We start from the raw sequence: 22,630 nt of genomic DNA, 5'->3' as shown, positions 1-22,630 counted from the left end.
GACGTAGGGTTTTGTTCGGGAACCCTGACCCTAGCCTCTGACTCAAAAGTCTGACCCACGAGGCGGCGGGAGAATGTAGGGTTTTCTTTCGGGACCCTGCCCGGGCCGATGCCTTCAATAGTCTGACCTGCTCGGCTGCAGGGGGTTGGCCTTACCCGAGGGCGCAGGGAATAAGGCGTTACTGTCTCATTCCTGACGCGGCTGCGCACAGCAGGTGCCTTTTGAGCAGCACCGGGCTGTTTGGTTTCAAAAGTATTTCGACCGTATTGGACAATGCGCCTGTGGTCACAGTAAACCGTTGGGTGATCGGAGTGTGCGGTTTTGGGGCCGACATTTTCTAACCCGTCCCTCCTCGAGGGAAGGCAGCATCGCTGCTTCCATAAATATGGACATGCTGGTTTACCTCCAGGCCGCCTCGTAGCACGATTACTCGTAGTACGGGGTCTCGCTGCTCTTGGTCTGGCTGCTCCCCTTTGGCCTTCCTGGCATGGTTGAACCTTGTGGAACGAAGTTCCAGCCAGTGTAGCCCGCGGGATCATTGGAGCACTGAAGCCCGACCACCACGTCGTGTTGGCAACTTTAGGTCCGGTTTCCAAATCAGTTCCCTGATGTAGATGCTGCCCAAGCACTGGCTCTCTTTTTGTCGCCATATCGTTCAGATCAGTTTGTTAAGTTTCAGTGCCTCAGATCCGTGTCCAGTCATTTTACCTGATTCAGCCCCCATTTAAGGCATGGCGCATCTTCTCATCGTATGATATGGTGCTAATATTCTGATAAATGGGATGATGTACGCCAATTTTCAAATGTTCTTTTCTGGAAATGTTGCTCTTTGGAGGGTTTCTTCGTTTTTCCGGAAAGGTTCCAAGTGTTCGAACTAAACCCCTTTTCAGGTTACGTTGGTGTTAAGGGGCGAATGAAGTGACCTTGCTTGTGGTATTCTACAGCTGAATGCGCTGTACACGATCCACCTCATGTTCCAGTAGGCACATTGTTCGAGATATCGCATTATAATTTTTCAGCTTAAAACTCTACTAAGGTTGCTGAAATTCAGTTGAGTCCCCTGTTGCTACCAACTTGTTTCGTAACTGAGTGTAATTTATCAGTTCTGCACAGTTTGGTGTTCAAGTGAAACAGGGGACTACGCCTACTTGGCGAACCCAAGGTAGGACAGAACTGATGACGTGCTGTCAAATAGTGGTCAGAAACTTCACAAGTGGTTTGCTATTTATGTAGCATTTTTTTTTACTTCTGGCCAGTCAAATTTCGTCCATTTTTTCAGATTAATTAATGGCGTCTTTGGGTGTTAAGGAACGAATTGGCCCCCTTGACTGGAGCTGATTACGTTGCCCAACTTACTAATTGTTTGCCGTTGTTAGGCAAATTTAAGCCTAAACTCATTATGCGAAGGGCGGGCTTGCCATTTTTCAGTACCGATAATCTGTTTCAGACGGTATCCCTCCAATCTCCAAACTCTTTGTAGTTGCTTCAAAGACTATTCTTCGGTCTTCGTGTTGTTGTCTTTTTCTTCATTCCGTAGGGACGTATCATTATTTCCATTCTAAAACGCAGCTTTCGCCCCATTCTGACCACATCTGTCTGCAGTCTTAAGGACTGTCTTGAGTGATTTTGACTCGAGCCCTGGGTTTCCACGCGTGGTGCGTTAGCTTACGTGACACACGTTTGGTTTTTCCCTTCCATTATCGAAGGCTTTTCATGGGGTCTAACTTGACTCCCTTGCCATACTTCCCATGCGGCTCGATCAGCTAAATGGGAAGCATATTGTACAGACCTCTTTGTCGGTTTTCATGGACAGCATTGTTTGTCAGTCCCGCAACACCGGCACTGGAGTACCCGAAGGAGGTGCGCTCTCCTCCACTTTGTTTCCTGTTCATGTGAACGATTCACTCTTCGACCGTTACATCCAAGTCATCACTCTGCACCATTGTCCGTCTTACCGCTCTCTGCTCTTTTTCATTCCACTTATGACAATCATCCACGGTCACTACTGCGCAAAAAGCCAACTTCACCGCCATTCGCGCATGGTTAATATTTTGCCTCGACACGAATCCGCCCATGTTGTAACCCCAAACTTGGTCCCATTCCAGACTAATGTTCGGGGTAGGACTCTTATTCCTTCTTGGTACCATCCTGCATAAAATCGTACGTCTGGCCATGGATTGTATTCACTGAAACTGGCCTCCTCTGTCCATCTTCTATTTCACTCGAAAAGTTAATGACTATTCGTTCAATCTGCCAGTTTTTTCACAATTCTAGCTGACCGGTGAATGATGACTAAACAGGCTGAGACAGCGTGATATCTCTTTGTCCCTTTAATCCTTTTCATCTCTTTTCAGTGAGCTTGGAGGATCTAGACTTGGCAATAATGTTTCCTCGCCATCCCAGTATGGGTTTGGCAACTGGCTGCCCCAACTTACGAGTGGAAACAAACAACTGCGGGGTGTTTGTGGACTGAGTAACTTAGGGAACACCTGTTTCATGAATAGCGCGATCCAGTGTTTGTCTAATGTTCCCGACTTGACAAGGTATTTCCTCGGCAATTGGAAGGTGGATATCAACAAATACAACCCGCTTGGGACTCAAGGACGCATCGCATCAGCTTATGCTGAGTTGATCGGCCGTATGTGGTCCGGACTGTATTCCTACGATGTCCCGAGAACTCTAAAAGTGAGTTGGTGAGGTGTTTGACCTTGGCATATTTATTACATGCGTTACCCAGTTTGCAGGCTCTTGTGAAGCGTACCATCAGGGTCTCTTTACGTCTGCATCTATTCTGTTTCATCCAAAGGACCGTGCAAGCGACTGTCTTACGGTTTATATTAAGTACATTTCTCGGAGCATATGCTTTTCGATACAAAGAGTGAAACACTGCCACAGGACACACAAAACACGTACTTCCTACATTTTTTGTATCCATATCTTTTTTCAAACTTTGTGCTTTTATCCACACACAGTTTGTGAGTTTCAAAACTGAAAGCATATCAATACGAAAGACTCATGTGTTGCGTCATCACTTTTGGATTGGGCGTTCCTTCGGTCTTCCTATCCGTGCTTTTATCATCGTCACCTGTTGTGCAATCATACGCGGCAACTTAGCTCAACTCCGTTTTACCCTAGTACGTAGCAACTGCTTTCTGGTGGAAGAATGCCGCTGGGCTTGCCGAAGTAGTCCCAATTTTGAGACGGTCTCGCTTGGAGCACAGTGGTCTAGCCGCATGTTCATGTTAATTTTCCGTTGATGGCTTATTGACACCAAATGGTGGAAGAAAGATGCAGATTGGTGTTTTTGATATTTCGCTCGAAATTAGTGGGGCAAAGTTACGTTCGGTGTTTTATTGTATCAGTGAGCCTGCTTTGCTGTAAAGTTTCTTCATATAAGCACAGTTTTGCAACATTCTGGAAGCAGTATATGTTGGGTTAGAATCTCTTGAATTCCGGCTCGAATATTTTATGATTGCTTATGACGTAAATCCCCTCGTCATCTTTCTCGGAAACTTATACTCCTTCACGAAAACACTGAACTTCAGTACAAGGTGGGACAGTTTATGTAACTCCTGTGCCTCATTGAGCCTTACGGTGGTCTGAAACTCGCAGAGTATTTTATGTCAGGTTGTTCAGTGGATGTGGGTCTAAGCAGTACAGCCTCTTGGCCTTCCAGGTTGAGTGTCGCAAAGTGTGTGGCAGCCTGTTTCTCATATTTGGGGCACAGCAGTCGTACGTTAACCACCACTGTGTTGCGTTCTGGTCACAGATTTTTGTTGAGGACGTTACTCGTCCTCCTGTCTAGTAGTACAAGAAACTACATACAAACATGAATATCGTAGCCATCAATTACCTGGTGCCACGTCGGCCGTCACGTGATGATATCAGCCGGGTCGCCTTCATACACCTGGGTAGTTGTGCGCGATCAGACTAAATCCGAGGTTGTCAGAGTTTTTAAGGCTTTCTTACTGCATCTTGGAAGCGCAGACACTTACGACTACCTAAGCTATTAACGCTCATGTAGGCTTAGGGCTACCGAGATCCTGGATTCACATTGAGAACCATGGTAAACGTCTGCTCCAGCCATATACTGATCGAAGATTTCACCCTGACTTCCGAAATAAACGATATCCCTTGGCCTTATGGTGCTCTTTACATACAAAAAGGTTCCAAGCATAAATAGATGAGATTTTTTATTCGGTAACCTGTAGCGATTGCTGATTATTGGTCGTCCTAAAATACATTTATGAACTATCATCATGCGCATTTCCACTGCCTGTGCCTTTCGGGGACGAATTGTGCATACGGGCTCGTCACCTATTTAAGTCCTTCTCAATTGATCCACTTTTCGATGTAGATTTTTGTTGGAACGTAGCCGATCAAAATCGTATCGTGGTTCTTTGGAATCGTGTTCGTGAAGTTATGGTGCTTGTGGTGTCCAAGAAGTCATCTTTTATAAATAATAATAATTGTTCAGCTGCAACACCCTTTCGGTGCCCAACTGCCATGCCACCAGAAGGTTGCATGAGGGCTGGGATACTGTCCGGTTGCCGAAGCCTAGAAAGGGGAATTCGAGATACAGAATTCGGTTTCGAACCACGGAACTCCCGGCGCTCTATCCACTGAGCGATCTTGCCCCCTGGTCTCTCACCATCGCTCCCTCTCATCGCCCCCTTGTCATCTTTTGGATCTCAAGGTTTGTGTTTATTTACTTAGCTTTGTTAGCGTGTGGTCACAAAACATGGACCTTGTGGGTGGAGGATCTAAGGATCCTTTGTGCTTTTGAGTATCGATGTCTACGGACAATAGCCGGGACAGGCTGGCACCAACAGATCCGCTAACGGATGTCCAGGAAACGCGTACTTCTTGAGGCAGCAGGCACTTTACTTGTGGAATACATACAGAACTACCTCGGTCATGTCGTCCGCAGGCAAGTAAACTGTAAAACTCGGAGTGACTAAAATCAGATGCCCAAGTTATGTCATGACAGAAAAGGGTGAACAATTAGTCTGGGTGATGTCCGCTTTTTAGTACGGTGTTCACGTGATCCTCCTAGTGCCTGGTGGATACGTAACAAGTTACGATTGTCAATGGCGTTCGTTCTGTCAGTTGTTGTCCAGGTCGTCTGAATAAATGTTTGGAGAGCTGAGGACCTCGGTAGGCTAGTACCAATTGCCTTTCCACTTTGCTTCGCACATCATTGGGATTTAGTTAAATACATTGGCAATTTAGCGCCACCGTATTGTTACCATTGATGGCGGTAAATCATACTCATATTATCCAAAAACAAGGAAGTTTATCAGCTTATTTTTCAGTGTTTCTGTTTACTTCCACACCTTGATCCCCAGGGAGTTTTTTTTCTCCGTCGTCTTTAGATTATTGTTACTCTTTGAGGGATTTCCATGCCCCACAAACATTTCTATCTACTAATTACTTTGCACAGGTATCAACGGACATACATAGTGTGCGGAACTTTTATGAAACCACTCCACCTTTCCCATTATTGTTTTTTCGTTAACCCGAGCATATGGAATGCGTCGCAGAAATAACCAACCAGTATGTTCACTAGTGATACGTTCAACGTCAGATCATGTTCCGGATACGTGCAATTATGAAGCGCTACCTCTTATCAGCCTCTCATTTAGGGGCGTGTCCTTCTTAACGCTCATCACATGAGTGTGATAATTTCTCAGAAACAGTTTGGCCAATTGTTCAGGCAGATTAGAGCATAAATGTACACCTGTATCAAGATCTTATTTGTACTTATTAGATTTCGTGGAGAAAGATAACCGGTTCTTTCTTGAATGGTAAACGAATGTAAAATTTCAAGATCCCTATTTTGTTTATCCGAATTTGAGAAGAGCCCGGTTTAGGAGGAACCGAACTGTTTAGATAAAACGGACTGGCCTTTTAAGGATTTCATGATAAATTTACTTCAGAAGGCATCAAATTTTGTCGTGGTAGGGAATGGGTCACCAAATGTGGGAAACCACTACGTCATTTCTTGGAGTTACTGTGAGCAGCTTTCAAAATGATGCCTGTCAGGAGAGGAAGCACTGTAACTGTACGTAGTCCAATTATGATTCGGCCTTGTGTACATCATTAGGCATGTTGATTTGGCTAATTGTACAGTTTTTTTTCGATTTTTTCCACCTTGAGTTGAAGACATGAAACGAAGAAAAACAGGATGACTTTATGGGGATTCCTTGCAGCATACTGGTACAACTCTTCTGCTGATGGCTGCTACATGCGCTCTCCTGCTCACTGTATGTCTGATCCAACACCAGGACTTCACTATTTTCAACGAGCTGACATACAGCAAGCGTTTTTGCCTTAATCTTAATCTTTTCTTAATCTTTTCTGGATGCAACCCTACTTACTGCAAAACACATATCTAAGCATATTCCCTGTTCTGAAGGTCGATAGAAGGTAGCGCGGCAGTTTATGTGTAAAATCACTGCACGGATTTTCCTAATTCTGATGCATTACTTCTATTACCGTTGACTCCTATTGCCTCAACTTCAACCGACTGAGCTACCCTCAACTTGGTTTTCTTTCAGTAACCCATTTGTGTGATCTTTTTTGGCACATGAATAACAGAATTAGACTCACATTTTGGATTGTGGTTGACCCCTTTCTTGAGATAACGTTATTTCAAATTGGAACATTCACTAGTTGTCACATAATGGGGGGGGGGCGCACGATAACCAGCTGACGACTGACTATTCTTTTAACGCTACAGAACGTACTCCAGTTAAATGGAATTTTCGTCTAATCTTACCGTTCCATCGTGAGCCTCCGGAACCTTAGTGTCTCCTTTGTCACTGCCGTTCAAAAACTCTAAAATTTACTATATTTATTCATCCGTGTGTCTTCCATCTTTGCACCGGTTAAAGTCTGTCGTTCATCCAAACCACTAACCGTAGTCGGGCCCGAACTGTTTGCATGTAAATTCGTACCGTGATTGTGACTGCGAATGTGTACTACTTATACGATACTGGTGATGTTCGCCCATCGCTTCAAGTGAGCTTCACTGGAACGACGTGTAAATCCAGTGAGCCAGACGCTATCATGGCGCTAATAACTCAATGGGTTGATTAACATCACTCTGTGATGCACACTAGACTCTGTGGCTCATTGGCTAGTGTTAATTTCATGCCGAAACTACGATTGCCTCATTCATGTACGCCATGTTATCCTTACTGGCTCCAGAAATAGTCCAAACTACATTCCAACTCCCTTTGTCCCGTTTCTGAATCTAGCGTGAAATTGCGGCGATTGCCAATCAGTTCTACGGATACGCTCAACACGACTCCCACGAATTGCTCATGTTTCTGCTCGATGGGTTGCATGAAGATCTGAATAAAGTGATTGACAAGCCGTATATCCAATATAAGGACGCTGGTGATCGACCAGATGAGGTAGGTCTAGTTTTGGTGTGGTGTTTGCCGATAGGTATTCGCATTTTTTTAAGGTGCTCGCAAGGAACTCCCAAAAGTTTATAAGGCGAATAAACTTGACAGATACCATTATTTCATATATCTATTGTGGTTGATCACTTGGGTGTGCATGGGTTTGGACTAAAAGAGATATGTAGAGTTGAGAACTATTTTCGTTATGGTTATTAAGCTGATGAAGCTTTTCGAATTCACGGCGGTCTAGTCGTCCACAAAAGCAGAGATTTTCCGAACATTAATATCAACTCATCAGACAATTTTCGGTCACACGGACGAGCCAATAATGTCCCTACAAACCAGCATTCCTTGTAGCCTGAACGCCAAATAAGGCGGATACTTATCCGATCATATTTAGGAGGGCCGTCAACAACATCACGAAGAATATATTTCACGTTCTATGTCTCGGATGTGTCGAACGATTGCTTTAACCGGTCCTCCGTCCCCACCGACGTTGAATTCCGGTTCATGGGTAGTTTGTCACCTCCTCACACGTATACTACTGGCATAATTTTCATGTTCGAAGTGCTGTATTCTCAAAAAATCTAAAACACTGTTTTCAGTCTTCAGGGTAATAGTTAGTGGTCATATAACAGAATATGACGCGAGATAGCTCAGTGGCTAAGAATCGAACTTACTGACTAGAAGGTCGGCGATTCGAACCCAACTCGGGCACCTCGACTGCTCTTGTGAAGGCTTGGGCAACCTGGGATTATCTCAGCCGTCGTGCTTCCTTTGGGTTGCATGACAGGTAGACAAGCAGAAGTGGTTTCTGCTGAACGGCTATTGATTATTATGTATAAGGAGATGCCAAGAACCATGATTCCATTATCAGTGGTGCACATCCGCTTTCAAGTGGGCTGAGATTGTGGCGTTTTATGACGGCGCATTTTGGGCAAGGATATAGCCCCACGTACCGTGGCAGCTGCACTGAACGAAATCAATCTTACCGTACTTTCAGAGCGAGGTTTTTGCAGGCACCCATCAAGCTGCGGCAAATTGCTTATTTTTCGGCACATTTTGTGATGTACACACAGAACGGTCATCGAAATGTTTACTTGTTTCCACATTATCACGGGAGCCGCCACACTGACCTCAAGCTTATTTGATTCTTCTTGCACCATGAATGTTGCAAGTTCATTTTTCTGTATGAACACCCAGTTTCCTAATTCCCCTTTGTAACGATACCAAAAACACGCTCTTCATTAGTACTGTTTCACTTCCCACTCGATAATTCAACTGGATAATTCAACGGGAGTAAAATTATTCATACATTTCGGATAGCCGCCACCCACTCTGTCTGGACAGGGATGGCTTGGAAACCCTGGCGCAACTTGAATACACCGTTAAGTTGGCTAAGTTTTTGTTGAGGAGCCCTAAACCCTGGCGCAACTTGAATACACCGTTAAGTTGGCTAAGTTTTTGTTGCAGGAGCCCTAGCGTTTTTTTTGGGGTGGGGGGGGGGCGTTACACCGCTGAGAAAGTTCATGTGAACGCCCTGTGTGTAGACCCAGGCAAAACAGTATTAAATTTGGGCTTTTAGGTCTAGTCTTTCCCTTTTATCTCCAATCTACGATCAGTTAGCCTCCAATTTTGGTTGTATGAAGTGGATATTCCAACCTGAAGCGTGGTTCCACAACTTGTGCCAATACTCTGGTGGGTGGTTTCGTTCACGCGTGACCCGTTTTCTATGCATCCGTTCATTTGGTTTAACTTGTGAGTTTACATTAGCCATGCCGCTATATGACCTAATAAGTGGTGTGTTTTCTTGCTGAGTACTTCTGTGGCCTATATTCTGTTACACTATGAAGTCCAATTTACCTCCGATGTGAAGCTCGTTCTGCCGGCCCTCACATCAGTGAGCAGCACAGCTTAGGAATCGCAACAACTGACAGCAGTGTTAGTTGGGATATCATTTGCCTGAAACGATATCAACGTGTACATAACCTTATAAGGAAAAGTGGATGAGTTTTAGTGACTTGTGAATAACTTTACGCTTTTCTATTCGGACCCCTGTAGATGAATTTTCGTTTTGCTTTTTTCTCATCGGGTCCGGTCAGTTGGTACCTAATTATCTGCATGCGCTTGTCCTGATAAGTTTGATCATTTTTGTAGTCTCACCCAAACAACGCATGATGGCTCCTGAGCCGGAGATTTTGCGGTCCGTTTGATATGGGGAGTGCTAGTGCTCTTTCGGCTTTCCGCTTTACGTGAACTTAAAGTGGCGTTTCTAAGCTGTTCTTATTGTAATGACTTGTCATGGGCTAAAAGAAGCCATTTGACCAGTCTTTTTGTAGTGAATTTGTAACTGACCACTTGAGCTTTGATGTTCCCACATTCATGTACTTTTCACTGCTGCAGGTTGTTGCAACCGAGGCCTGGGGCAACCACAAGGCTCGGAACGATTCCGTGATTGTGGACTACTTTCACGGACAGCTCAAGTCTACTGTGGTCTGCCCCGACTGCAATGAACGGTCCGTCACTTTTGATCCGTTTGCCTCGTTGAGTCTCCCTTTGTCTGAAGTATCTACTTTCCTCAGAGTGGTACACGTTTGGCCTTGGGTTTGTGATGACGCACAGGAGGCTGGGCCCATTCGTTACGAAGTGATGGTCTCTGCTGAATTTTTCGTTCGAGACCTCATCACATCATTGGAAGAACTGCGACCGCATCATGAAGATTGTCAGGTACTGAGCTCATTCTTTTAAACCTCGGGTCTTTGGTTAATTGGACCATGACCTTGAATAGCATTTCGTAGCACATATTCCAATATCTTGCAGAATACGACCTTGGCAGCACAAAATAGTTGATACGCCTATCCATGCCCTTTGAGCCTAGCGTCCAAGAGCAAAATAGCTTCCCTGTTTCCATAGTTTTGGTACCATTTGTACCTCACTTATTTTGAAGACGACACTCAACAAGAATCAATTCTCCCGATCGGTGAGTTCATACCGTTTTTGCAAAACGGTTCATTCGTCCTTGATCCCCACTCGCTACTCAGACTCTAGTAGTCGCCTGTATGCTACACTAACTCGGTCTGGTAAGGTGAGCTGTCGAAGATCCAACGAATAGCTTAATATCAGTGGAGGAGAACCCAGACTGTACTGCATATCATCAAATGGTGAATGAAACTTAGCCAGGTTAGTGACAATCCAGAAATCTGCTCCAGTACTAGACGACGCACTTGAACGCACGAAGCTCCTAGATCCATGCCCGAAAGTTTAGTAAATGATGCCTGAGTTAATTCTTGTAGCTTGTTCCATCGAAAATCCACTCTCGTTCTAAGTTATCTTCCTGCAGGAGTCCATTGCATTGCCTTAACAGTGACGGCAACAACCGCCAGCGCGAGGGGTTTGTTGAATCTGTTTTCGCTGAAAGTCTGCTACTTGATCATCCGTTCGTTTTAGCCTTTCGAGGCGCGCAGTCGGTTTGTCATTTTTTCCATGGAAGGCTAAAAATCATGACAAATTAATAGGCTATCAAAAACGGGAAAATTGAATGTTTTAAATGTATTTACTTTCTTGGTCGCATGATTTCTCTGGTGTAAAATCGATGAGTTCTCGTGGTACGGTGGAGTCTCTTATAGGTATTACTTAAATTTGATGATCTGCGCCGAAGCTGCACAAATCACCACCCTCTGTCTGTTCCAGCAACGAATTTCTTATACAAGTTTCTCCTTGTCACCGTTTACGGCGCTGAGGTGGGTTGTCCCGGAACAAAGTCTATTTCAAAATTCCAATGTTGTTTTTGCCTCTTTCGGCCATTGTAGACGGCATCGTTGAAGGGACTCAGCTAGGCGCAGTGGGTCATCATGACGCTTCTTGATGTGATCAGTGAACGGCTTTCTTAGCGAACTTCCAGAGTGGAAAACGCCTTGTTCGTTTCATAGATTGTGTTCAAGAATATACTCTTGCGTGTAATTTCAGTTGCTTGTCATTCCTCTACAATCGATACTATTCGGGAATGTACAGTTTGTCGGGGGCACTTGACTTATTCTCGGATTCCTAACCGTTAGAACACTAGCTTCCTCAAACTTATATCTTGATTTTACTGCAAACCAAGAATTCGATGCTTCTCAACTAATGACAAACCCTTTATTATTATTACTGCCCTGCTCCACACATGGGCCACTGCCCTTTTAGGATACCGGCATTACGACTTTTTGAGTTTTTCCGTCCCAAACCGATGATGTATTATCAATGTAGTACAGCACTCGTTCATTCTGAGCAAGTCATTTTCATTTATGAGTCTTTCACTTCAATTACCAGCGCGATTACGTGTGCTGCACATAATTTGTGGTTTTTTATTCGGCTGGTTCGCACGTGACTCTTTATTGATAATATGTTTATGTTGTTGATTTGTCGTGTGCTTTTTTTGAAGAAATCTCAGCTGACCACAACATAACTAATAGTTTTCAATTTCAGTGTAGTCCCTCTTACGTAGAGAACACACGCTAAAAACCGGATCTAAGTGTGTAGGTGAGATGATCGTTCTGATTGATCCTCGGATTGCAATTACCCTCTGTTGTGTACACGTGAACCTGTGGAACCGGGTCAACTGGGCAAGCTCACAACGGCTGTTTTGCTGCATCTTATAGATTCCTTCAGTATCACATGGACGACAAAGACATTTTTAGTTTAACGGGCGAGACGCAAAAGGGACTGGTTTAATGTTTAGTATGCTTGTTGTTCGAATTGGCTGACTGTGTGTGATGTTTTACCTTTAGGTAGCGGGTGTAGATTGATTACATCGGTTAGCTCTTCTAACGCGTATATTTGAGGGAGAGGGTTGCTTGTCAGCACCAGCCACTGACTGACTCTGTGTGTTGCTGAGTTTTGCCGCACCAACTTGAGGAAATGGCGTTTCTCGCCAGATGATCGGAATACATGCACTAAAAAGGTTCGGCAATGTATGCGATCTGATTGTGATCTCGTGCTTTTGTTACCTACACGCTCACAATTTGATTTATCAACTTTGGCCAAGTGGCTCCAATCCCTCGATGAGAGCATTGAGCCGATTTGACTGAATGAAGGGTAGGGTAGTTGTTCAGTAAGAATACACGAACAGTTATCGTGTATCAGATTGTTCGCTTGTCTAAAGGACAAGCTGATTCTGATTTCTTTGGATCTCCCCATCAAGCACTGAAGAAAGTGGTTTCGAATGGCATTGTTTGTTGGGGTGTCTGTGCGCATGGCACAACTTTGTATGGTTATACAGTGTTCTTCATAAAAAACCGACATCCAAGAAATCCCATGGAAGAAGAAACGAACCTGGTGATTCCCATTTATTTTGCATTTCGGGTGGTCTTGCAGTGAAGTACTGCAGTGATCATCGGGGAGACATTTCCTTTCATGGTGGCATATTTGATGGGGGAAAGGAACACAGTCACCGTACAAGTGTTTAAAAGTTGCATCTTTGTACTTGGCCTTACCTCCGTCAATCAAGACGAGCAACCGTTATTTTGCGCTTAGGTACGCAATCCACGACAGACTTTCATCATTCCCTGATCCTATACCATAATGTCCTAATGTTGGCTTATGCGCTTAAATACTTATCTCACGATGTAGAGATCAAGGCTTTATCTTTCTGTGAAGTAAGAATGAGAAATCGAAGTTACTTGGTTTGAGGTATTTTCAGATATGACACGTATCTAAGCAAAACGGATCTCTGAAGCTCATGTGATTCAACCATATTGATTATAAGATGACTTTTTCTCGGGTATTGTTTGAGACGTTGAAGAGACAAGCTTCGGTTAGTAATTGTAGATCCCAGAAGTTAGTGGAGCGCCAACAGCCTAGATGTAGTTGAGTTAGCCACAATACTTTCTCCATTCCCTTAGCACTGCACATTTTATCCTTCTCAACCTGGTGAGGTTTGTTTCGGTCCATTTCTTGAGATGAGGGGACAGTTTGTTTTTTATCGCCCCAGTCTTCCTTCGCGGGGTGGCAGTCCTGGTTTGTGTACTCTACAAACATTAAGTCCCTAATATGATCCAGTAACCCTGCGGTTTGATCTCGTTGTACACGTCTCCAATTTTGTTGCTATTTACACTTTCCTCCAGCGTACAGCTGCATAACAGTTATTGACTTTCAGTGTTTTAGTCAGAACATGGTATCCCTGGACTAGTCACTGGTTTTCACTTACGGTTGCATTTGTAGTACTTTGTTGCCGAAGTGTACAATCACTCACTGAGCCGTCCATGGCACATGAATCATCAGATAAATTACCAATACGGGGCACCGATCTTCGCTTTTGAACTTCCTCCGGGCCGATTGATCCCTGTCCAGTTCCATCAGTCCAAGTGAGTGTTTGACTGCCGACTTTCTCGCTCCATTCAATCCACCTACTGCGTATCATTGTGCCTTGGTCGGTACCTCGCATGCTAGGAGTGTGTGCAACCTTACATCCTTAGATTATATCAAGTGGTGATACCGTTAGTCCTATCGATTATTTTGCAGCCCAACTTTTTTGCGGAGTGCGATCCACACGAACAGGCTGTTTTCCTGAAGCTGGTTGCAAACTGCACATGAATCATTTGGATTTGCCTCCCTGTAACTCGCTATGATGCTATGAATACACACATCTTGTAGACATCCCTCACCCGGATTTTTCTGAGTTATATTGTTTCAGTCGAGACTGCCTCTTGTTAGTGGAGTCGGTTTATACCGAAAAGCATTGTGTAGCTTTTTAATTCGTTTCGGGAATCATCAGCTAGGAAATTCGAACTTGCGACCTCCTTGCTACGAACAGCTGGTCAGCTATGTGGTTGACTCGCACGGAAGCAGGCCAAAACGTCACTCGTTTTTCAATCACGGAATCCACGTCATATGGCTATTCGTTTGACGACTTCTCAAATGGCAACTTCACATGACTTGTGAATTATTTCTTCCTTTGAACCAGTTACAAATTATTAACAATGTGGAATTTAAATATTATAGTCGAGACTTTGTAAACTTAAAATGTTTGTTGTAGATTCGTAAGCTAACTGTACATTCTAAGCCTATCTGTGTTTGATTTCTCATTGTTTTTCTGATTTCACATTGTGCCGTCTTTAGTGTTGTGCATTTCTTACTGCCTTCTGACCATCCTAGAAGGTCCAGTTCGGGAACGAACTGACAGTAAGGTTCGTCCAGGTTTGGTTCAGTCAGGTGTTGATTAGATCTTGAACTAGTTCAAGTACAGGGCGCAAGCTCCTAAGCAAATCGTCTGCGGTTCAAGTCGATCGTCACTGTTTTGTACCTGGGTAACCTGACAGAATCCTGGTCCGTTGCAACTCGCATTGGAAAGGTGCCATTTCAAACCATTCAATGGTAAAGGCCAATGGTTTGTTTGTCTGTACGTGTTATATTTCAGCCCTTGGTGCTGGCTACTTATACCCTCGAGTTTTTCCCCTTTCATTTTGCACTCGTAGCTGACCTTGTATATGAACCAGTTTCGAGTGTGGATGTCACTTTGATGAATCTTTGGAACGTTTTGACGGTGTCATTTCATTCACCCAATCAGGCAAAACCTCTACTGATCAGATAAATTACCAATACGGGGCACCGATCTTCGCTTTTGAACTTCCTCCGGGCCGATTGATCCCTGTCCAGTTCCATCAGTCCAAGTGAGTGTTTGACTGCCGACTTTCTCGCTCCATTCAATCCACCTACTGCGTATCATTGTGCCTTGGTCGGTACCTCGCATGCTAGGAGTGTGTGCAACCTTACATCCTTAGATTATATCAAGTGGTGATACCGTTAGTCCTATCGATTATTTTGCAGCCCAACTTTTTTGCGGAGTGCGATCCACACGAACAGGCTGTTTTCCTGAAGCTGGTTGCAAACTGCACATGAATCATTTGGATTTGCCTCCCTGTAACTCGCTATGATGCTATGAATACACACATCTTGTAGACATCCCTCACCCGGATTTTTCTGAGTTATATTGTTTCAGTCGAGACTGCCTCTTGTTAGCGGAGTCGGGTTATACCGAAAAGGATTGTGTAGCTTTTTAATTCGTTTCGGGAATCATCAGCTAGGAAATTCGAACTTGCGACCTCCTTGCTACGAACAGCTGGTCAGCTATGTGGTTGACTCGCACGGAAGCAGGCCAAAACGTCACTCGTTTTTCAATCACGGAATCCACGTCATATGGCTATTCGTTTGACGACTTCTCAAATGGCAACTTCACATGACTTGTGAATTATTTCTTCCTTTGAACCAGTTACAAATTATTAACAATGTGGAATTTAAATATTATAGTCGAGACTTTGTAAACTTAAAATGTTTGTTGTAGATTCGTAAGCTAACTGTACATTCTAAGCCTATCTGTGTTTGATTTCTCATTGTTTTTCTGATTTCACATTGTGCCGTCTTTAGTGTTGTGCATTTCTTACTGCCTTCTGACCATCCTAGAAGGTCCAGTTCGGGAACGAACTGACAGTAAGGTTCGTCCAGGTTTGGTTCAGTCAGGTGTTGATTAGATCTTGAACTAGTTCAAGTACAGGGCGCAAGCTCCTAAGCAAATCGTCTGCGGTTCAAGTCGATCGTCACTGTTTTGTACCTGGGTAACCTGACAGAATCCTGGTCCGTTGCAACTCGCATTGGAAAGGTGCCATTTCAAACCATTCAATGGTAAAGGCCAATGGTTTGTTTGTCTGTACGTGTTATATTTCAGCCCTTGGTGCTGGCTACTTATACCCTCGAGTTTTTCCCCTTTCATTTTGCACTCGTAGCTGACCTTGTATATGAACCAGTTTCGAGTGTGGATGTCACTTTGATGAATCTTTGGAACGTTTTGACGGTGTCATTTCATTCACCCAATCAGGCAAAACTTCTACTGATCGCGAGATGGTTCAGTGGTTAGAGCGCGAATTTACTGACCGGAAGGTTCGTGGCTCGAATCCGACCTCCACCTCTCGACTTACCCTGTCTAAGCTTGGGCGACCTGGCAGTATCTTGCCCCTCAAGCCTTCGTTTGGGTGGCATGGCAGCTAGGCACCGAGAGGGTATTATAGCTGAGCGATTTTTTCCTACTGATTGCAACAGTCAGCAAAAGGTTGAACGTTGTATTCCATACCCTTTTCCTTGGTTGCTGGATTTCGTTCGCTGTTTGCCACCATCATACTGATCATAATTCTTTTTTTATGCTCTTCAGTTACCAGAACATCTCAGGGTGGGTCGGTTTGCCCTTCTATATCAGTATTCCCCCGGACATGCTGCAGCCGACCGACGAATACCTCATCCGGTCAATTGCCTCACGATTACGGGCCATTGGTATTGACCTACAGGATACCTTCACCACCAATCATGTGCAACGTTCAGCGAATCACAAATCTGGGGACAGACTGACAGGATCTTCAAACTATGATCCAGTGGAATCCGAGACAGATGATCCGATGGATGAAAATGATGATCCGGTGTGCGGATTTCTTCACGGCCGAATACATTTAACAGATGAACGCAATCAAGAGGTTGACGCTATTTCAGACCGGTTTGACTACTGTGAGTAGTTTTCTGAGGCTGTCCTTCATCCTCCTCCTCCTCATCGACAGCATGACATCAGTGTTCAACACTGATGCTTCGCTGCTTTGTTGCAACTAGTCCCTCTCTGTAGTTTCTGAATGTCGTAACTGGAACCCCATTTTAGACGAAGCGGTGGTCGATTTTGATGCGTTATCATCTATCCAAGAATTCAGATGACAGAAGTGAGCCAAATCACGTAGTAGGACTGTCACCTGCCTGTTATTGAGCAGCTGAGTTGTAAGTGTGCACGATCTGGAGCTCTGACTGAGGGATACCAGGCAGTCACTATCTTGAGTATTTGGGCAACGATTTTGAATACTAGTTGCACTACTGGGATCGAAGTAGCTCGGTGGTTAAGACGTGAGGTTACTGACAGAAAGGTCTCTGGTTCGAACCAACCCCTTCACATCGCTTGCTCCTGTCTAGGCTTGGGCAACCTGGCAGTATCTCAGCCCTCATGTTTCCTTCGGGTGGCGCGGCAGCTAGACATGAGTAGGATGTTACAGCTGAATGAATATGATCAACCTGTATGGCTGGCCATATATTCTTTCATAAAGATGGTGAACTTAGGGAGCCGGCCACTGTTAAACTCAACAGCCCATATCGCTTCACTTATTTATCGTTGTTCATTGCTTACTTGATTATTATCTGTCCATCCTTTCGACCTATCAGCCCTCTTCAAAGTCCGCGTCGATTGCAATGGAGTGGAGGTCCCAGTACAATGGAACTACCAAACAGTTCAGTTCAAATGCAGCAAAGCAAAAGATAGTCTGCTGGACTGCGTGAGACGGTTCATACGAACAGAGAAATTGAGTGCCAGAAATCTTTGGTACTGCAGTCGATGTAAGAAGGAAAAGCAAGCCACAAAGAAATTCGATCTATGGTCTTTGCCCAAAGTACTTATAATCCAATTGAAACGATTCCGGTCCACTTTTCGATCTCGCGACAAAATCGACAGTTTCGTGGAGTTCCCGGTGAAGTAAGCGCCGTTCTTGTTTGGAGTTCCCGGTGAAGTAAGCGCCCGTTCTTGTTTTTTTTTTTGAACTGACCCCAAATGTACACGTGTAAATTACCTTACTCTCCCGTTTAAACAGTCCTCTATCCTTACTGATATGATTATCTTGGTCAGTTCACACGATCCTTTTAGGACCTGGATCCTCTGTTGGGCGGGGCTTTAAACTTAAGTTGTCTGACCTGCGAAGCGGACATGTGGGTGCATCGATTTCCTTACTTTACCCCTTAATCGGATCAGCATATTTGTCAAAGCTGATACGACCTATTCCCATCTTATTTGGCCAGCTTGGTAGTGCTTGTTAGGGGCACAGATAAGCAAGATCAGCTTTCAGCATGGTAATGAGATTAGGATACATGAGCACAACGATCATCGCAACACACTGGTATCCTGTAACGTAAAAATGATCGTACTGCCGTGACAGAAATTGATGAATTTGCTTGCTCGACTGACTATTATATTTGATAGACTTGTTTGCGGTCGACGTACGTATATTCGTTCTTATTATTTGGCTTGCTCCCTGCTAATCCAATGGTTATGGCTGGTGGCATAGATGGGATAGGTGACATTCCAAGCAGTAGGCTGAAGGACGCACGGCCACATTTCGTTGTATGTTACCATTAATTCGGCAGTGATTAGGCCTCCCGAGTTCAACGGTGTTTTCGCAAATCGTCGTCCGATGCACCGATATCGGCTAAACCAGGACAGCCCAATCAAACAGCGGACGCTGAACGCACCAAGGTCATGTGTATTTTTCTCCCTTGGCCCTCGGACGGTAATTGTGCTGGTCATGGCAAATGACTGCAACATATGTCAATATTCTTAGCGTAACGTGCCACGGACGCTCACAATGCTTTTTGCTGCTGCTCAAGGAATGATGACCTATGTTTTCAATGTATCCTGCTATTCCTGTTCTGCTTCGAGAACTTCAAGTTTTCCTCGTCTTAAATGGTAATCACGTTGGTTTTCCGGTAGAAGTTTATAGTTTTATAACAATTAGTTGGGCTTGATGAACACTGCACTTCCAGTCTTCCTTCGTGGGGACTAACCCCTGAGAAAGTCGAAAGTTTCGCACATCAGAAATGCCAAAAATGCAAATCTCCAAAATCACACTCAGTTTATGTATGAACTGAGCAACCAAAGCGTATCTTTTTGTATTTTTGGAAACGATCACCTATCCATTTGACTAGGGTTGTTCTTGCATGCAGTTCCAGTTGTAAGTCGAAATCAGAATACCCGTTTCCGGGAGCTCTTTAGCATCATAAGTTCTGTCAGCTGGTGAATTTTATCACAGACATACTAGCGCATTTGACCTATCCTGGAAGCCGTCACCTTGAGTCCTGTATGTACCTTTACTCGCTTACTTATATCTGCTGCAAAGATTGTGCTTCCAGCTTGGAAGATGCGAAGTGGACATTCCACAAGGGGAGGTAACTTCATCCGGTGTTTTGCGACTTTTCCCAATGTCCAAAATTTACCTTGAAGTTTCCATTGAAACGTGTTGTGTGTACCCCATCCAGCAACTTTAATCTTCATTTTGAAACTTCTCTGCTTGTACGTAGTTTGTGCTAGCATGCAGTATATCACGGAAGTGTTCTTCCTGTCCACCGAACATCTTTTTGGCTACATATTTTGACTTACTTCACTGAAATCAACCAAAAATTCACGTCTCTGGTTCCGAAAATTGATAATTCGTGGTCCCAGCCACGCCACAACTGGCCTCCACAATTTCCACTTCTTTGCACCTGACTTCTTCAATCCTTCTTTCTTGTTTGAACAGAGGGTTGGATCTCACTCCCTGGGTTCTACGCGACACGAAGGAGCAGTTCATCTATGATCTGTTAGGAGTTAGTAACCACATGGGCTATCTTGGAGGTGGTCACTACACAGCCTATGCCCTGAACGAACCCACACAAACTTGGTACTTGTTTGACGATGCTTCCACTCGCAAAGTTGACGAGTCTCATGTTGTGGTGAGTGTGCCCCTTTCCTAATACGGTTTAACACATCTGTATTATATTTTGGTGTGAAAATATGCGCCTTTGTTGGTCGCTTGTAGGGTTGGTTCGTGATAACTATTTATGAATGATCGCAGTGTATGCTCCGCCAATGCTTCGCCCACAAGGTGAACGTTTCTACCTAATCCTATGAACATTCACGAATTTAGGCCATCCTCAAGGTCGTATACTTTTTGTTTATCTAGGATGACGCGCACGTTTTTACCATGTGGTACCCTTGCACATGCTCCTGATCCGGCCGCCTCACTCAACCTCATTGTGTCGGTCCTCCATGTTAGCGGTCAATTTCGGGTGAAAAAAGCCGAGGTCATATGTGAGAAGCTGACAAATCCACATGATAGGGCCACACCGAACTACGATCCAGCTGCCGTGAAAATTTTGGAAATTGAGAGACTCTGAAGAATAACACAAGAGTAGCTAGTGAAACCCAAGAGAATTAACATGCATGCAACAGACCTTCGATTCATCCGCTCAAGGCTGATCGGTAGCGATACTCATTTTCTGCATGTCTAGGTTCAATTTATATTATGCTCGGAAAATCATGACATGGGGAACTGGCGCCTGAATGCATAGGTGTTATGTGTATTCCAAGCAAATTCACGTTTGTGGTTAGGTAAGAAAGCAGGCAGTAACGTTGAAATGAGCATGCAACGGGCCCATTTTCTTATATAACAAGTGTCATATTTTAAGAGTACAGATTATCTGGCGCAACGGAATTGTATGGATTAGCTCAACTGAAGTGCAATGAGGCTTGAGTACCGGAAGTATGGCCAGATGTTGCGTGAGGTGAAGAATTTTTCAGGCAACAGTATGCGATAGATTGAGCGGAGATATGTGGGTAACCACCTGCTTGTTATGATTGGAGAGCTTTACTGCTCCAGTGCATAGGAGTGTGGTTCTAGTTGCCATATGAGATTCAACTGCGCCCCCATCCCCAACCTGAGGTCGTTTGACCAACCTGTGTGGCAAGCTCTATCGGTCCTACCTAGTACTTGTCACTTCATTCGAGATTCTCCCGTGGGATCTACTTAATGATAGCTAGCACAGACCGGTATAAGCCATTTATCTGTTGTATTTACTAATTGTTGTGGGGTAGTCTGTAGATTTACCGTACAGTGATCCTCGCTGCCACAGTTTCGTTTACCGATGACTCAGGGAGGTGGGGTAGATGGCTACGCGTTGAAGGCGGTAACTGATATAATTGATGCGTGAATACAGGGATACCATGGGACTTTTCATTGGGGAAATCGTGAGAGGGGCTATTCACTGAAGCCAACAACCTGGATACACGAATGACAGTGGGGGCGTGGTTAGGTCATGCCTGGCGATGTGTCTAACCCCAGTCCTCATCCAGGGAGACGGCAATAACCAGCGTTGCTGAGTTTCCTGGTACTGGCCTCTATGCTTCGCTTAAGCCCTTTGGCCCTCCCTAGCTCGTCAACTGGCACTGGCCAGGGCAGCCTGGCTAGTGTGATCACGTCATCTAAGATGGACGAGTTATTTCTTTCGAGAACCATTCGGTGAGCGAATTCCCTGGAAGCATTTGGACCCAACAGGTATCAGATAGGTAGTGAGCCTTGCATAAGCGTATCAATGACGAAGTCGAAGGCGAAAGGTTAAAAAGGACAGCCTTGCACGACACCAATTGATGTTGTGAACTCAGGCGAGTGCTTCCCGTAGACCTTCACACATCCGTGGTAGTTGACGTACAGCGGTCAAGAATTTATGGGGGACACCTCTGCTCCACAGACACTGCCATGGTGCCTGACGGTCCACAGAGTCAAAGGCAATTTTCATTTCAAGAAACAACCATTGTTAGTGGCTGGATGCAGTGTTGCTGCTCCAGAATCTGTCGGCAGCACAGCTCTTTTCACATCTTGCCATACTTCGTATACGTGCTCACTACCAGTACAGTATTGGTTTACCGTAGAGAGCTGTTGAGCTGGTTCAGATCGATACTGTCGAGCTATGGTAGTTCCTCGACGACGGTAGATTGGTATGCTTCTTGCTGACTTGCGAGGGCCTCAAGGGAAACGAATTGTCAGGCGTGCACGCACCATGTTGTAACCGGAATCAAGTCATGTGCCGCAGAAGGAATGACAGTCTTGAATTGTGGTCTTCCACAGTGGCCACGTGATTCCACTGGGTCCACGGTTGATTTGCAGTTGCTGGCCGCCACATTACGCGATGCGAACGTTTATGCTGGAAGTTCGTGCTGGCCAGAAACACACAACTGGAGGAGTTGCTCCCCGTTATCTTACGACAACCATCGATTCAGAATCAACCGAACAGACGTGATTCTGTAGGTGCTATTGTCTTTTTACTCGAAGTAATATCAGAAGGTGAAATAGCACTAACAATAAACAGTTATGTATAGTGGCTACCAGAGACACAAATTACAACTGAATAATGGACAAAAGAAGTATGAGACTTATCGAGTTCTTCGTTTGATAAGTTGTAGCCGATGCAGCCAATGTTTGTGGGACGCCGTTGAATTGAATGGCGTCTCGACCGAGTGTGTTGAAATCTGGCCTGTTCTTTGTCGTTTAATCCAAGACGATTTCGAGCCCAGACTTTTCCTGCACAGTGAGTCGTGCGTCGGCTTGAAATGGTCTGGTCAAGGCGCTGTGTGAACTGACGAG

General features: G+C 44.7%; 1 protein-coding gene across 1 annotated transcript in view; it reads left to right on the top strand.

Moving 5' to 3' along the window:
- The window catches only part of T265_13396 (hypothetical protein), a gene marked incomplete at both ends in the record, with an annotated part of 31,705 nt that overhangs the window by 7,444 nt on the left and 1,631 nt on the right, over window positions 1–22,630 (top strand). Inside the window, 7 exons of the mRNA XM_009168704.1 lie at window positions 2,355–2,685; window positions 7,263–7,421; window positions 9,816–10,139; window positions 13,611–13,753; window positions 16,591–16,937; window positions 17,631–17,937; window positions 19,751–19,943. Coding sequence (XP_009166968.1) covers window positions 2,355–2,685; window positions 7,263–7,421; window positions 9,816–10,139; window positions 13,611–13,753; window positions 16,591–16,937; window positions 17,631–17,937; window positions 19,751–19,943 — 1,804 coding nt within the window. The remainder of the gene's footprint in view (window positions 1–2,354; window positions 2,686–7,262; window positions 7,422–9,815; window positions 10,140–13,610; window positions 13,754–16,590; window positions 16,938–17,630; window positions 17,938–19,750; window positions 19,944–22,630) is intronic.

This window comes from Opisthorchis viverrini (genome assembly GCF_000715545.1).
Source record: "Opisthorchis viverrini unplaced genomic scaffold opera_v5_63, whole genome shotgun sequence".
NCBI lineage: Eukaryota > Metazoa > Platyhelminthes > Trematoda > Opisthorchiida > Opisthorchiidae > Opisthorchis > Opisthorchis viverrini.
This window is presented reverse-complemented; position numbering and strand designations above follow the sequence as displayed.